The sequence below is a fragment of the Heptranchias perlo genome, chromosome 18 (genome assembly GCF_035084215.1).
Source record: "Heptranchias perlo isolate sHepPer1 chromosome 18, sHepPer1.hap1, whole genome shotgun sequence".
Taxonomy (NCBI): domain Eukaryota; kingdom Metazoa; phylum Chordata; class Chondrichthyes; order Hexanchiformes; family Hexanchidae; genus Heptranchias; species Heptranchias perlo.
Window position 1 is genome coordinate 57,425,848 of NC_090342.1, and position 14,811 is coordinate 57,440,658.

The following is a 14,811-nucleotide window of genomic DNA, read 5'->3' on the forward strand; positions in this document are numbered from 1 at the left end:
GTCCACAGCACTGTGGGTGGCTCAGCTGTACAGAGGGGGAGGAGAAAGGTCAGGGGATTCTATAGTTAGGGGAGCAGACAGGCGTTTCTGCGGCTGCAGACGTGATTCCAGGATGGTATGTTGCCTCCCTGGTGCCAGGGTCAAGGATGTCACTGAGCGGCTGCAGAACATTCTGGAGGGTTGGGGAGGGTGAACAGCCAGAGGTCGTGGACCATGCCGTTATCAACGACAAAGGTAGAAAGAGAGATGAGATCCTGCAGGCAGATTTTAAGGAGTTAGGAAAGAGATTTGAGGCAGGACCTCAAAGGTAGTAATCTCCAGATTGCTCCCGGTGCCACACGCTAGTGAGTATAGAAATAGGAGGATAGAGCAGATGAATGCCTGGCCAGAGAGATGGTGCAGGAGGGAGGGCCTTAGATTCCTGGAGCATTGGGACCAGTTCTGGGGAAGGTTCACTGGTGCTGTGGAGGGGGGAGGGGTTTAAACTAATTTGGCAGAGGGATAGGCACCAGGATGTAGCAATGGAAAGGATTGGGGGAGAAAGACAGCACTAGAGCAAGTAATAGTGCAGTATTAGGTGGGATCAGACTAAGAGTACAAGACAGTCTAAGATTGGTTTGCGGTGCATGTGTGTAAACGCACAAAGTGTGGTAAACAAGGTAGGTGAGCTGCAGGCGCAAATAGCCACATGGGAATATGATGTTGTGGCGATAATAGAGACCTGGCTCAAAAAAGGGCAGGATTGAATACTAAATGTTCCTGGATACAAGATGTTCAGAAAAGATAGGGAAGGGAAGGAAGGAGGAGGGGGTGGCAGTATTGATTAAGGAGAATATTGCAGTGCTGGAGAGAGAGGATGTCCTGGAGGGGTCAAGGACAGAATCTGTTTGGTTAGGGTTGAGAAATAAAAGAGGTGCCATTACACTACTGGGTGTATTCTATATTCCACCAACTAGTGGGAAGGAGATAGAGGAGCAAATTTGCAGGGAAACTACACAGAGGTGCAAAAGCTTTACAGTAGTGATAACTGGGGACTTCAACTATCCTAATATAGACTGGGATAACAATAATAATATAAGGGGCACAAAGGGGGAGGAATTTTTGAAATGTGTTCAGGAGAACTTTCTTAACCAGTATGTTTCCGGCCCAACGAGGAAGGAGGCATTGCTGGACTTGGTTCTAGGGAATGAGGCGGGCCAAGTGGAGCAAGTATCAGTGGGGGAGCATTTAGGGAACAGCGATCATAGTATCATAAGGTTTAGAATAGCTATAGAAAAGAACACGGACCACTCTAAAGTAAAAATACTCAATTGGAGGAGAGCCAATTTCAATGGGATGAGAACAGATCTGGCCCGGGTAAATTGGAATCACAGATTGGCAGGCAAAACTGTAATTGAACAATGGGCGGCCTTTAAAGAGGAGATGGTTCGGTTATAATCTAGGCACATTCCCATGAGGCAGAAAGGTAGGGCGACTAAAGCCAGAGTTCCCTGGATGACAATAGAGATAATGAATAAGATGAAACGGAAAAAAGGGGCATATGACAGATGTCAGGTTGATAATACAAATGAGAACCAGGCAGAATATAGAAAGTTCAGAGGGGAAGTGAAAAAGGAAATAAGAGGGGCAAAGAGAGAATATGAGAATAGACTGGCGGCCAACATAAAAGGGAATCCAAAAGTATTCTACAGGCAGGTAAACAGTAAACGGGTAGTAAGAGGAGGGGCGGGGCGATTAGGGACCATAAAGGAGATCTACTCATGGAGGCAGAGGGGATGGCCGAGGTATTAAATAAGTACTTTGCATCTGTCTTTACCAAGGAAGAAGATGCTGCTGGAGTCACATTTAAGGAAGATGTAATTGAGATACTGGATGGTCTAAAAATTGATAAAGAAGAGGTACTTGAAAGGCTAGCTGTACTTAAAGTAGATAAGTCACCCGGTCCAGATGGAATGCATCCTAGGTTGCTGAGGGAAGTAAGGGTGGAAATTGCGGAGGTACTGGCCATAATCTTCCAAACATCTGTAGATACTGGGGTGGTGCCAGAGGACTGGAGAATTGCAAATGTTACACCCTTGTTCAAAAAATGGTGTAAGGATAAACCCAGCAACTATAGGCCCGTCAGTTTAACCTCAGTGATGGGGAAACTTTTAGAAACGATAATCTGGAACAGAATTAACAGTCACTTGGACGAGTGTGGATTGATTAGGGAAAGCCTGCACGGATATCGTGTTTAACTAACCTGATAGAGTTTTTTGATGAGGTAACAGAGAGGGTAGATGAGGGCAATGCAGTTGATGCGGTGTATATGGACTTTCAAAAGGCGTTTGATAAAGTGCCGCCTGGTTGGCTTATCATCAAGATTGCGGTCCGTGGAATAAAGGGGGCAGTAGCAACATGGATACAGAATTGGCTAAGGGACAGGAAACAGAGAGTAGTGGTGAACGGTTGTTTTTCGGACTGGAGGGAGGTATACAGTGGTGTTTCCCAGGGGTCGGTGCTGGGACCACTGCTTTTCTTGATATATATTAATGACTTGGACTTGGGTGTACAGGGCACAATTTCAAAATTTACAGATGACACAAAACTTGGAAGGGTAGTAAACAGCGAGGAGGGTAGTGATAGACTTCAAGAGGATATAGACAGGCTGGTGGCATGGGCGGACACGTGGCAGATGAAATTTAACGCAGAAAAATGCGAAGTGATATATTTTGGTAGGAAAAACGAGGAGAGGCAATATAAACTGGAGGGCACAATTCTAAAAGGGATACAGGAACAGAGAGATCTGGGGGTATATGTGGTCAAATCATTGAAGGTGACAGGACAGGTTGAGAAAGCGGTTAAAAAAGCATACGGTATCCTGGACTTTATAAATAGAGGCATAGAGTACACAAGTAAGGAAGTCATGATGAACCTTTATAAAACACTGGCTCGGCCACAACTGGAGTATTGTGTCCAGTTCTGGGTACCGCACATCAGAAAAGATGTGAAGGCCTTAGAAAGGGGGGAGAAGAGATTTACTAGAAGGATTCCAGGGATGAGGGACTTCAGTTATGTGGATAGACTGGAGAAGCTGGGTTGTTCTCCTTGGAACAGAGACAGTTGCGAGGAGATTTGATAGTGGTATTCAAAATTATGAAGGGAGAGAAACTATTTCCATTGCAGGAGATTCATCCTTCTCTTTCTCTCCCCTCCCAAACCCCCACCCCAGGTGTTGGCTCTGTGGTCCTTCTCTTTCTTCCTCTTCCCCCACCCCCCAACCCCCCAGCTGCTGTCTTCCCTACGCTTTGCCTCAACCGATCCCTCTTCTCCTTTAAGACCCTCCTTAAAACTCACCTTTTTGACCAGACATTTGGTCACCCCTTCTAATATCTCCTTCTTGGGCACAGTGCCCATTTTCCCTCACACCTCTGAAGGACCTTGGGATGTGGTGGTGGTGGTGATGATGGTTGTACTTACTCATTGTACTGTGACTTGCAATCTTTTGTTTGAACAAGTAAATATATTTGTGATTCATTCTGTTGAATCATCAATGTCTCCCAGTTTCAGGCCTGCCCATACAGCGGGCTTGGGTGCAGCTGTACCCGTCACTCTTATAAGTAGCCCAAAGGTCTTGGGTTCTAGGGTCTGCCCATACTGCCTGCTATCTAATTATACAATAGTGTAACCCAGCAGTGTAACAATAGAACTCCCTTTTGAACTGAACTGGATAGCCTGTTTTTAACTCTTGCGCTTCTATGAGCTTTCTGAAAGCGGACTGAAATACTTAGAGTCGAGGCCAGATGTGAACCATTAAGCTGCTTTATTTTAAAGACCGTAAATGAACGTACAAAATAACAAATGTAAACAGATCTCAGCTTCATCCACCCAACTACAGAACCCTCCTCGAATAAGAAAAATAATAAATTTGCCACACTATAACTGTTAACGGGCTCACATAACTCATCCTGGTCAGCCTTCGCTGGACCAGGCTTCCTTCCTACTCAGTTGGCTAGTTCTTGGCAGCATCCTTCCTTCTAGACAAATGAGTGGAAGGCAAAGCTTCTGACTCCTTCCCCATTCAAGAATTCATCAGCAGGCCTGTCAACCAAACTGACGATCCCTTCTCCCAAGAGTATATTATCAGCAGACATCTCTTGCTGTGCTTGCGTGAAAATGAAAATGCCCACTTCAATAATTGTGAACGTTACCAGGAAACTTATCTAACTTTCACTGTCTGAAACCCTCTGGCTCAGACACTTCATCTGAATTCTACACCACACTTCCCAGCTCTGCTGTTCTTTTAATTTGACCCCTTGAAATCTACATTTAACCTAATAGTAGCCTTTTTAACATAAATTACAACAAGATCTTCCCATGGAGGTGCAGTCAGAAATCCTGAAATGTAACTCTCTCCGAGAAGTAATTTAGCTTTGCCATCGTTTTGTTGCTAATTTCTGGATGGGTTCTTTCCAGTTGTGGATATGAGGTTCTTACCAGATCAGGAGTGTATGAACTAGGTAGTGGGTGAGCCCCTCCTTGCTTGAGGCATATTTCCATGAACAATCACCTGGAAAGAGATGATTGTTCGTGGAATCCCAACATGGCTTTTGGAAATAGAAGTCCTGTCTCAACAACGTAGTTGAATTTTCTGAAGAGGTGAAGAAGCTGATGGTCGCTCAGTTGATTTTGTATATCTTGATCTCCAGAAAGTCTTTGATAAAGTATTGCACAGATGGCAGTAAAGCAAGGTTACATCCTGTGGGATAAGTGGACAGAGTTGATACTTAGACAGTGAATTGGTTGCATTCTTGCAGAGGGTAGTAATTAATTGAAGCAGCTCTGCATCAGGTCCAGTCACTGGTAGAGTCCCACAGGTGTTGGGATTATTGTTCTTAATCATCGTCTTTGATGGAAGGTACCAGGGAAACAATTCTTCAATTTGCCAAGGACAAAAAGGTGCACACAGGAGTTGGGAATGTCAGTGGAATTAATGGACTACAGGTTGATCTGGATATAGAATCATAGAATCATAGAAGTTACAACATGGAAACAGGCCCTTCGGCCCAACATGTCCATGTCGCCCAGTTTATACCACTAAGCTAGTCCCAATTGCCTGCACTTGGCCCATATCCCTCTATACCCATCTTACCCATGTAACTGTCCAAATGCTTTTTAAAAGACAAAATTGTACCCGCCTCTACTACTGCCTCTGGCAGCTCGTTCCAGACACTCACCACCCTTTGAGTGAAAAAATTGCCCCTCTGGACCCTTTTGTATCTCTCCCCTCTCACCTTAAATCTATGCCCCCTCGTTATAGACTCCCCTACCTTTGGGAAAAGATTTTGACTATCTACCTTATCTATGCCCCTCATTATTTTATAGACTTCTATAAGATCACCCCTTAACCTCCTACTCTCCAGGGAAAAAAGTCCCAGTCTGTCTAACCTCTCCCTGTAAGTCAAACCATCAAGTCCCGGTAGCATCCTAGTAAATCTTTTCTGCACTCTTTCTAGTTTAATAATATCCTTTCTATAATAGGGTGACCAGAACTGTACACAGTACTCCAAGTGTGACCTCACCAATGCCCTGTACAACTTCAACAAGACATCCCAACTCCTGCATTCAATGTTCTGACCAATGAAACCAAGCATGCTGAATGCCTTCTTCACCACCCTATCCACCTGTGACTCCACTTTCAAGGAGCTATGAATCTGTACTCCCAGATCTCTTTGTTCTATAACTCTCCCCAACGCCCTACCATTAACGGAGTAGGTCCTGGCCCGATTCGATCTACCAAAATGCATCACCTCACATTTATCTAAATTAAACTCCGTCTGCCATTCATCGGCCCACTGGCCCAATTGATCAAGATCCCGTTGCAATCCCAGATAACCTTCTTCACTGTCCACAATGCCACCAATCTTGGTGTCATCTGCAAACTTACTAACCATGCCTCCTAAATTCTCATCCAAATCATTAATATAAATAACAAATAACAGCGGACCCAGCACCGATCCCTGAGGCACACCGCTGGACACAGGCATCCAGTTTGAAAAACAACCCTCTACAACCACCCTCTGTCTTCTGTCGTCAAGCCAATTTTGTATCCAATTGGCTACCTCACCTTGGATCCCATGAGATTTAACCTTATGTAACAACCTACCATGCGGTACCTTGTCAAATGCTTTGCTGAAGTCCATGTAGACCACGTCTACTGCACAGCCCTCATCTATCTTCTTGGTTACCCCTTCAAAAAACTCAATCAAATTCGTGAGACATGATTTTCCTCTCACAAAACCATGCTGACTGTTCCTAATCAGTCCCTGCCTCTCCAAATGCCCGTAGATCCTGTCCCTCAGAATACCCTCTAACAACATATTGCAGAAATGAGCCTATTCTGTTCTGGTGGTTGCTTATTTTCCTTCAGACAGCTTGAAAGCATGGAATTTGATCTTAAGTTTGTCTATTTCACACGTTTCAGGAAATTGAAGCACCTAAGTTTCACCTAAGGCAACTACCAATTCTTTTTGGTGTATTTTGTGCTGCTCGCTGAGTGGCAATGCTGAGAAAGGGCACATGTTCCATCAAATACTCAGCAGCTCCCGGCTCAGGTATGGCATAGGTGATGCAGAGTAAAGGGCTGGCCTCGAAAGGGAACCCTTCCTGCACCAGTGCATATGATATTTTTCCATTTCCCACAGCCAACCATCCTCTGGCCTCTGAGTGAGGTTGCCATTTAGCGTTGTTAGAGGCAGTTTTATTCTGGTGCAGAGTATCAAATGTGAGTACCTATTTTACACATGAAAGTCATCTAATGGACCTCAGCATTCTGTTGGTGGAACCCAGGATTGTCATTTCAGGAAGTCATTTGTTTTGTTCGGTAACAAACCTTTAGTCCGAGGTGTCTCACCTGCAGTCCCTGAGCCCTGGCAACTGTTCTGTTTGTCCTTGCATTTCTTACACGCTGCCTTATCCTTGCTTGGAGAGGGCTTTTTAATGTCGTTGTCTCATTGTTGAATCAATCCTAACTCAGGTCACCAAGATCCTGAGTTACATGCAAATTAATGGGAGCATGGATTTAACGTGTATGCCCCTCTTTCCCTCCCTCCCCAAGGATACATGGGCACTCATAAAGGGCTTAAACCGGGCAGTTAAAATCACCCTTAGGTCTCACATGCTGACATCCTGCAGGCTTCTGAGCAGGAGAGAAGAACATCTGGCGCGGACCTTTTTCTAATATGCAGACCAGGCTCCGATGATGTCATCGGGGGGCCAGCTGCTATTTTAACCGCAGCCCTTTGCGGGGAAGTGGAGTCGGGGCCAGAAGAGGCCCAAACAGCTGAGCCTTTTAACCTTTTTTTACTTTCCTTGTGGAGCCCAAAGGAGCAGGATGAAGCTCATGCTTTGAGCACTATCTGCAAGACAGCTCTGTGCAGTAAAGCATGTGTTGTTCTACTGCCTGGATTTGCCAAGCTGATGACCATTTCGATGCTGCAAGCTGAACACTGTCCTCATTTATCCCCTCATCTTCGGAACTCATGTTTATGTTCAGGTTGAAGGGATAGTATAATCTTCCTCATTCTTTCAATTTATTTCAATTTCCACAAACAAAGCTTCCTCCCTTCGCACCGTGTTGGTGTTTCCTCTGACCTGCTGTTATTGGAGCTTCTTATTTTATGTCTAATTCGTCCTTTTCAGAGAGCTGCGGTTCATATTGAGAGCCTGTGTAAGATGGGTAGGAAGAGCGCTACGTGTCCAGTTTGAGTCTTGTCTGGCATCAGATTGTAACGAGTAATGGCGGTGTTCAGCCCCTCTTTGGGTGACAGCTTGTTGTCTTTTTTTAATGGAGGCTAAAGTACTGAGGAAGAAGGGGGATCATAGCAAAGGTCAATAATCCAATATTTTCTGATGACTTTTTAGGAGGTTTAACTCCATATTGTTTCTGTCGTGTATTTTAATCAAGTGTAACTTCGTTTAAAATTCTTTTTCAGGTCACTATTCCCCAACGTACTCTCCAGCATGGATGCACTGAAATTAGATCTTCCAGAAAAGGTAAATGTTAATCCCTAATAAAGAATATAACAAAGAATATTCAGCATGGATTTCAAAAGAGAAGGTCATGCTTGACCAACCTTATTGAATTCTTTGAAGAAGTAAATGAAAGTGTAGATAAGGGTAATGCAGTAGATGTAATATATTTGGATTTTTAAAAGGCCTTCGATAAGGCACCGCATTGTAGACTCATGGCTAAGGTCAGAGCTTGTGGAGTCGGAACAGGTAGCAGAATGCATTGCAAGTTGGCTACAAAACAGAAAACAGAGAGTAGGGATTAAGCGTAGCTGCTCAGACTGGCAAAAAGTGGGAAGTGGTGTTCCACAAGGATTGGTGCTGGGACCACTGTTGTTAACCGTTTACGTAAATGATTTGCACTCGGGAATCAGAAGTACAATTTCAAAATTTGTGGACAACACCAAATTGAGGGTTATAGTTAATACTGAGGAGGACTGCGACAAAATACAGGAGGACATTAATAAACTTGCAGAATGGGCCTGTAAATGGCAAAAGAATTTCAGTATAGATAAGTGTGAGGTGGTACATTTTGGTGAAGAATAAGGAGGCCACATACTCCTTGGAGAATAAGAGTCTAAGTGGGGTAGAGGAGCAAAAGGATCCAAGGGTACAGATATACAAATTACTAAAAGTAGTGATGCAGGATAATAAGGCCATTTAAAAAAAAAGCAAACAAAGAACTGGGGTTCATTTCTAGGGAGAAAGAATTGAAAAGGGATGTGGGGGGGGCCCGATCTCTGCAGACAATGTTCTGTCATCAGGTTGTTTGGGATGGAACAGGGAGTAATGAATCGCTGCATGGCTTTTGAGTATATAAAATACAAGTTTAATTTTTTTTGTGCAAACAAATGAACAGGAGGAGGCTATTCAGCCCCTCGAGCCTGTTCCGCCATTAGTTCAATTAGTTCATGGTTGATCTGTATTTAACTCCATTTACCTACCTTGGTTCCGTAACCCTTAATACCCTTACCCAACAAAAATCTATCAATCTCAGTTTTCAAATGACCCCCAGCCTTAACAGCTTTTTGGGGCAGAGTTTTCCAGATTTCCACTCCCCTTTGTGTGAAGAAGTGCTTCCTCACATCACCCCTGAATGACCTAGATCTAATTTTAAGGTCGTGCCCGCTTGTTCTGGACTCCCCCACCAGAGGAAATAGTTTCTCTCTATCTACCCTATCAACTCCTTTAATCATCTTAAACAGATAAATTAGATCACCCTTTAATCTATATTCAAGGGAATACAAGCCTTGTCTATGCAACGTGTCCTCATAATTTAACCCGTTTAGTCCCGGTATCATTCTGGTGAATCTGCGCTGCACCCCATCCAAGGTTAATATATTCTTCCTGTGATGTGGTGACCTGAACTGAACACAGTATCTCTAGATGAGGTCCAACCAGAACTCTGTACAACTGTAACGTAATTTCCACCCCTTTGTATTCCAGCCCTCTTGAGAGATTTGACATCCTTGTACACAAAACATAGAAAGTTAACATGAAGGTACTGCAAGCAATTAGGAAGGCAAATGGTATGTTGCCCTTTTTTGCAATGGGGTTGGAGTACAAGAGTAAGGAAGTCCTGCTACAATTGTACAAGGCTTTGGTGAGACCACACCCGGAGTACTGTGTACAGTTTTGGTCTCCTTACCTAAGGAAGGATATTCTTGCCTTAGAGGAAGTGCAACGGAGGTTCACTAGATTGATTCCTGGAATGAGAGGGTTGTTCTATGAGGAGAGATTGAGTAAAATGGGCCTATACTCTCAGAAGTTTAGAAGAATGAGTGGGGATCTCATTGAAACATATAATATTCTTTGACGGCTTGACAGGGTCGATGCTGAGAGGCTATTTCCCCTGGCTGGAGAGTCTTTTCCCAATCTCAGTCCTAAATGGCCTACCCTGTATCCTGAGACTGTGTCCCCTTGTTCTGGACCCCCCAGCCAGGGGAAACATACTCCCTGCATCCAGTCTGTCTAGCCCTGTCAGAATTTTATATGTTTCAATGAGATCCCCTCTCGTTCTTCTAAACTCGAGTGATTACAGGCCGAGTCGACCCAATCTCTCCTCATACGACAGTCCTGCCATCCCAGGAATCAGTCTGGTGACTATTCGCTGTACTCCCTCCATGGCAAGTACATCCTTTCTTAGGTAAAGAGACCAAAACTGCACACAATACTCCAGGTGTGGTCTCACCAAAGCCCTGTATAATTGCAGTAAGACATCCTTGCTCCTGTACTCAAATCCTCTTGCAATGAAGGCCAACATACCATTTGTCTTCCTAACTACTTTCTGTACCTGCATGTTTGCTTTCAGTGACTGATGTACAAGGACACCCAGGTCCCTTTGTACATCAACATTTCCCAATCTATCACCGTTTAAATAATACTCTGCCTTTCTATTTTTCCTTCCAAAGTGGATAACTTCACATTTATCCACATTATACTGCATCTGCCATGTATTTGCCCACTCACTCAGCTTGTCTAAATTGCCTTGAAGCCTCTTTGCATCCTCCTCACAACTCACAATCCCATCTAGTTTTGTGTCATCAGCAAACTTGGAAATATTACATTTGGTTCCCTGATCCAAATCATTGATATATATTGTGAATAGCTGGGGCTCAAGCACTGATCCCTGCGGTACCCCACTAGTCACTGCCTGCTACCCCGAAAAAGACCCATTTATTCCTACTCTCTTTAACCAATGCCAGTATATTTCCCCCAATCCCATGTGCTTTAATTTTGCACACTAATCTCTTATGTGGGACTTTATCAAAGGCCTTCTGAAAATCCAAATAAACCACATCCACTGGTTCTCCCTTATCTATTCTACCAGTTACATCCTCAAAAAACTCCAGTAGGTTTGTCAAACATGATTTCCCTTTCATAAATCCATGTTGACTTTGTCCAATCCCGTTGATATTTTCTAAGTTTCCTTTAATCACATCCTTTATAATAGACTCTAGCATTTTCCCTACTACTGATGTTAGGCTAACCGGTCTGTAGTTCCCTGTTTTCTCTCCCTCCTTTTTTAAATAGTAGGGTCATATTTGCCACCCTCCAATCTGCAGGAACTGTTCCATAATCTATAGAATTTTGGAAGATGACAACTAATGCATCCACTATTTCCATGGCTACCTCTTTTAGTACTCTGGGATGCAGATTATCAGGCCCTGGGGATTTATCGACTTTCAGTCCTATTAATTTCTCCAGCACCTTTTTTTTACTAATACTAATTTCCTTTCATTCCTCCTTCACTAGTCCTTTGGTTCCCTAGCATTTCTCCCTCATCTGGACATCCAGCTTCCCCTTAAAGGCATCAATTTTATTCGCCTCAACTACTCCATCCACATTCTTATCACCCTTTGGGTAAAGAAGTTTCTCCTGAATTCCCAATTGGATTTATTGGTGACTATCTTATGGGAGGTTAGGGAGGAAATTGCGGGTCCCCTAGCAGAGATATTTGAATCATCCACCGCTACAGGTGAGGTGCCTGAAGATTGCAAATGTTGTGCCTTTGTTTAAGAAGGGCGGCAGGGAAAAGCCTGGGAACTACAGACCAGTGAGCCTGACATCTGTAGTGGGTAAGTTGTTAGAGGGTATTCTGAGGGACAGAATCTACAGGCATTTGGAGAGGCAGGGACTAATTAGGAACAGTCAGCATGGTTTTGTGAGAGGAAAATCATGTCTCACGAATTTGATTGAGTTTTTTGAAGGGGTAACCAAGAAGATAGATGAGGGCTGTGCAGTAGACGTGGTCTACATGGACTTCAGCAAAGCATTTGACAAGGTACCGCATGGTAGGTTGTTACATAAGGTTAAATCTCATGGGATCCAAGGTGAGGTAGCCAATTGGATACAAAATTGGCTTGACGACAGAAGACAGAGGGTGGTTGTCGAGGGTTGTTTTTCAAACTGGATGCCTGTGTCCAGCGGTGTGCCTCAGGGATCGGTGCTGGGTCCGCTGTTATTTGTTATTTATATTAATGATTTGGATGAGAATTTAGGAGGCATGGTTAGTAAGTTTGCAGATGACACCAAGATTGGTGGCATTGTGGACAGTGAAGAAGGTTATCTAGGATTGCAACGGGATCTTGATAAATTGGGCCAGTGGGCCGATGAATGGCAGATGGAGTTTAATTTAGATAAATGTGAGGTGATGCATTTTGGTAGATCGAATCGGGCCAGGACCTACTCCGTTAATGGTAGGGCGTTGGGGAGAGTTATAGAACAAAGAGATCTAGGAGTACAGATTCATAGCTCCTTGAAAGTGGAGTCACAGGTGGATAGGGTGGTGAAGAAGGCATTCAGCATGCTTGGTTTCATTGGTCAGAACATTGAATGCAGGAGTTGGGATGTCTTGTTGAAGTTGTACAGGGCATTGGTGAGGCCACACTTGGAGTACTGTGTACAGTTCTGGTCACCCTATTATAGAAAGGATATTATTAAACTAGAAAGAGTGCAGAAAAGATTTACTAGGATGCTACCGGGACTTGATGGTTTGACTTACAGGGAGAGGTTAGACAGACTGGGACTTTATTCCCTGGAGAGTAGGAGGTTAAGGGGTGATCTTATAGAAGTCTATAAAATAATGAGGGGCATAGATAAGGTCGATAGTCAAAATCTTTTCCCAAAGGTAGGGGAGTCTATAACGAGGGGGCACAGATTTAAGGTGAGAGGGGAGAGATACAAAAGGATCCAGAGGGGCAATTTTTTCACTCAAAGGGTGGTGAGTGTCTGGAACGAGCTGCCAGAGGCAGTAGTAGAGGCGGGTACAATTTTGTCTTTTAAAAAGCATTTGGACAGTTACATGGGGAAGATGGGTATCGAGGGATATGGGCCAAGTGCAGGCAATTGGGACTAGCTTAGTGGTATAAACTGGGCGACATGGACATGTTGGGCCGAAGGGCCTGTTTCCATGTTGTAACTTCTATGATTCTATGATTCTATCTTATATTTATAGCCCCTAAGAAGCAGAAACATGCTGGTGCAACCTGTGCCCGGGGCGGCCAGCGACCAGCAACCTGTGCCCGGGGCGGCCAGCGACCAGCAACCTGTGCCCGGGGCAGCCAGTGGCCGGGATTCTGTGGATAGATTGCAAACAACAGCATTTCTCAGTAAAATAACCACCAGGGTTCGTCGAACAGCTGTCATTCCTTCTCTGTTGGCTGATCAGGGCCAATTCAATGAACGAAGCAATTCCTTATTTTATCACTATAAATGAGGCACACCTTACTTTTCTTGAAAGCTTAATATTCCGTTCCAAATGTTATTTTTGACCACTTGCTATTACCGTTCTTGTAAGGGTGTTTCATTTATTTTTATTTGTCTTCTACTAGGTCATAAAAAAAACGCCTCAAAAGTGACCAGAGCTGTGAGTCCTACTGTCCCAGAAAACTACCAGAGAGATAACCAGACCCTGCTACTGCAGGTATGTACTGTCCTCACTGTGTGACCCAGACCCTGCTACTGCAGGTACGTACTGTCCCCACACAGTGTGACCCAGACCCTGCTACTGCAGGTACGTACTGTCCCCACACAGTGTGACCCAGACCCTGCTACTGCAGGTACGTACTGTCCTCACTGTGTGACCCAGACCCTGCTACCGCAGGTACGTTCTGTCACCATACAGTGTGACCCAGACCCTAGCTACCGCAGGTACATACTGTCACCAGTGTGACCCAGACCCTGCTACTGCAGGTACGTACTGTCCTCACAGTGTGACCCAGACCCTGCTACCGCAGGTACGTTCTGTCACCATACAGTGCAACCCAGACCCTGCTACTGCAGGTACGTACTGTCACCATACAGTGTGACCCAGACCCTGCAACTGCAGGTACGTACTGTCCTCGCGCAGTGTGACCCAGACCCTGCTACTGCAGGTACGTACTGTCACCATACAGTGTGACCCAGACCCTGCTACTGCAGGTACGTACTGTCCTCACAGTGTGACCCAGACCCTGCTACTGCAGGTACGTACTGTCCTCGCGCAGTGTGACCCAGACCCTGCTACTGCAGGTACGTACTGTCACCATACAGTGTGACTCAGACCCTGCAACTGCAGGTACATACTGTCACCATACAGTGTGACCCAGACCCTGCTACTGCAGGTACGTACTGTCCTCACAGTGTGACCCAGACCCTGCTACTGCAGGTATGTACTGTCACCATACAATGTGACCCAGGCCCTGTTACTGCAGGTAAGTACTGTCACCATACAGTGTGACCCAGACCCTGCAACTGCAGGTACGTACTGTCCTCACAGTGTGACCCAGACCCTGCTACCGCAGGTACGTACTGTCCTCACGCAGTGTGACCCAGACCCTGCTACTGCAGGTACGTACTGTCCCCACACTGTGTGACCCAGACCCTGCTACTGCAGGTACGTACTGTCCTCGCGCAGTGTGACCCAGACCTTGCTAGTGTTACACCAAAAATGGTTGTAGCTTTGATTAAACCCATGGTCTTGCAGTTGTTTCTCATTTCCATCACACTGAGGGTTTCCAATGACCCAAATTGACAGTACGCTGGGTAAAACCAGCCTCAAGTACAGTAATACTGCCAATCTCCAGGGAGTCGGGTTTCATAGTTTTACAGAACAATTTAATATTCAGTGTGCAGGTAGTGGAAATATGAATTGAGGTTAAGGTTGGCTAATTGAAGGCTGTCAGCCTTTCACTCATTCAATACCCCGGCCTGGCCCGCGCTCAGCGCACCATCTCGCCCCTGCCATGGTTGTCGTGGGCTGCTGCAGTGGTTTTGTAGGAA

The 14,811-nt window shown here is 44.9% G+C and overlaps 1 protein-coding gene across 3 annotated transcripts in view; it reads left to right on the plus strand.

The window, feature by feature from the left end:
- Positions 1–14,811, plus strand: part of ccdc77 (coiled-coil domain containing 77) — a 67,775-nt gene that overhangs the window by 17,942 nt on the left and 35,022 nt on the right. For all 3 annotated transcript variants that reach the window (XM_067999952.1, XM_067999954.1, XM_067999953.1), the window contains exons 5-6: positions 7,974–8,034; positions 13,383–13,474. In XM_067999952.1, coding sequence (XP_067856053.1) covers positions 7,974–8,034; positions 13,383–13,474 — 153 coding nt within the window. The remainder of the gene's footprint in view (positions 1–7,973; positions 8,035–13,382; positions 13,475–14,811) is intronic.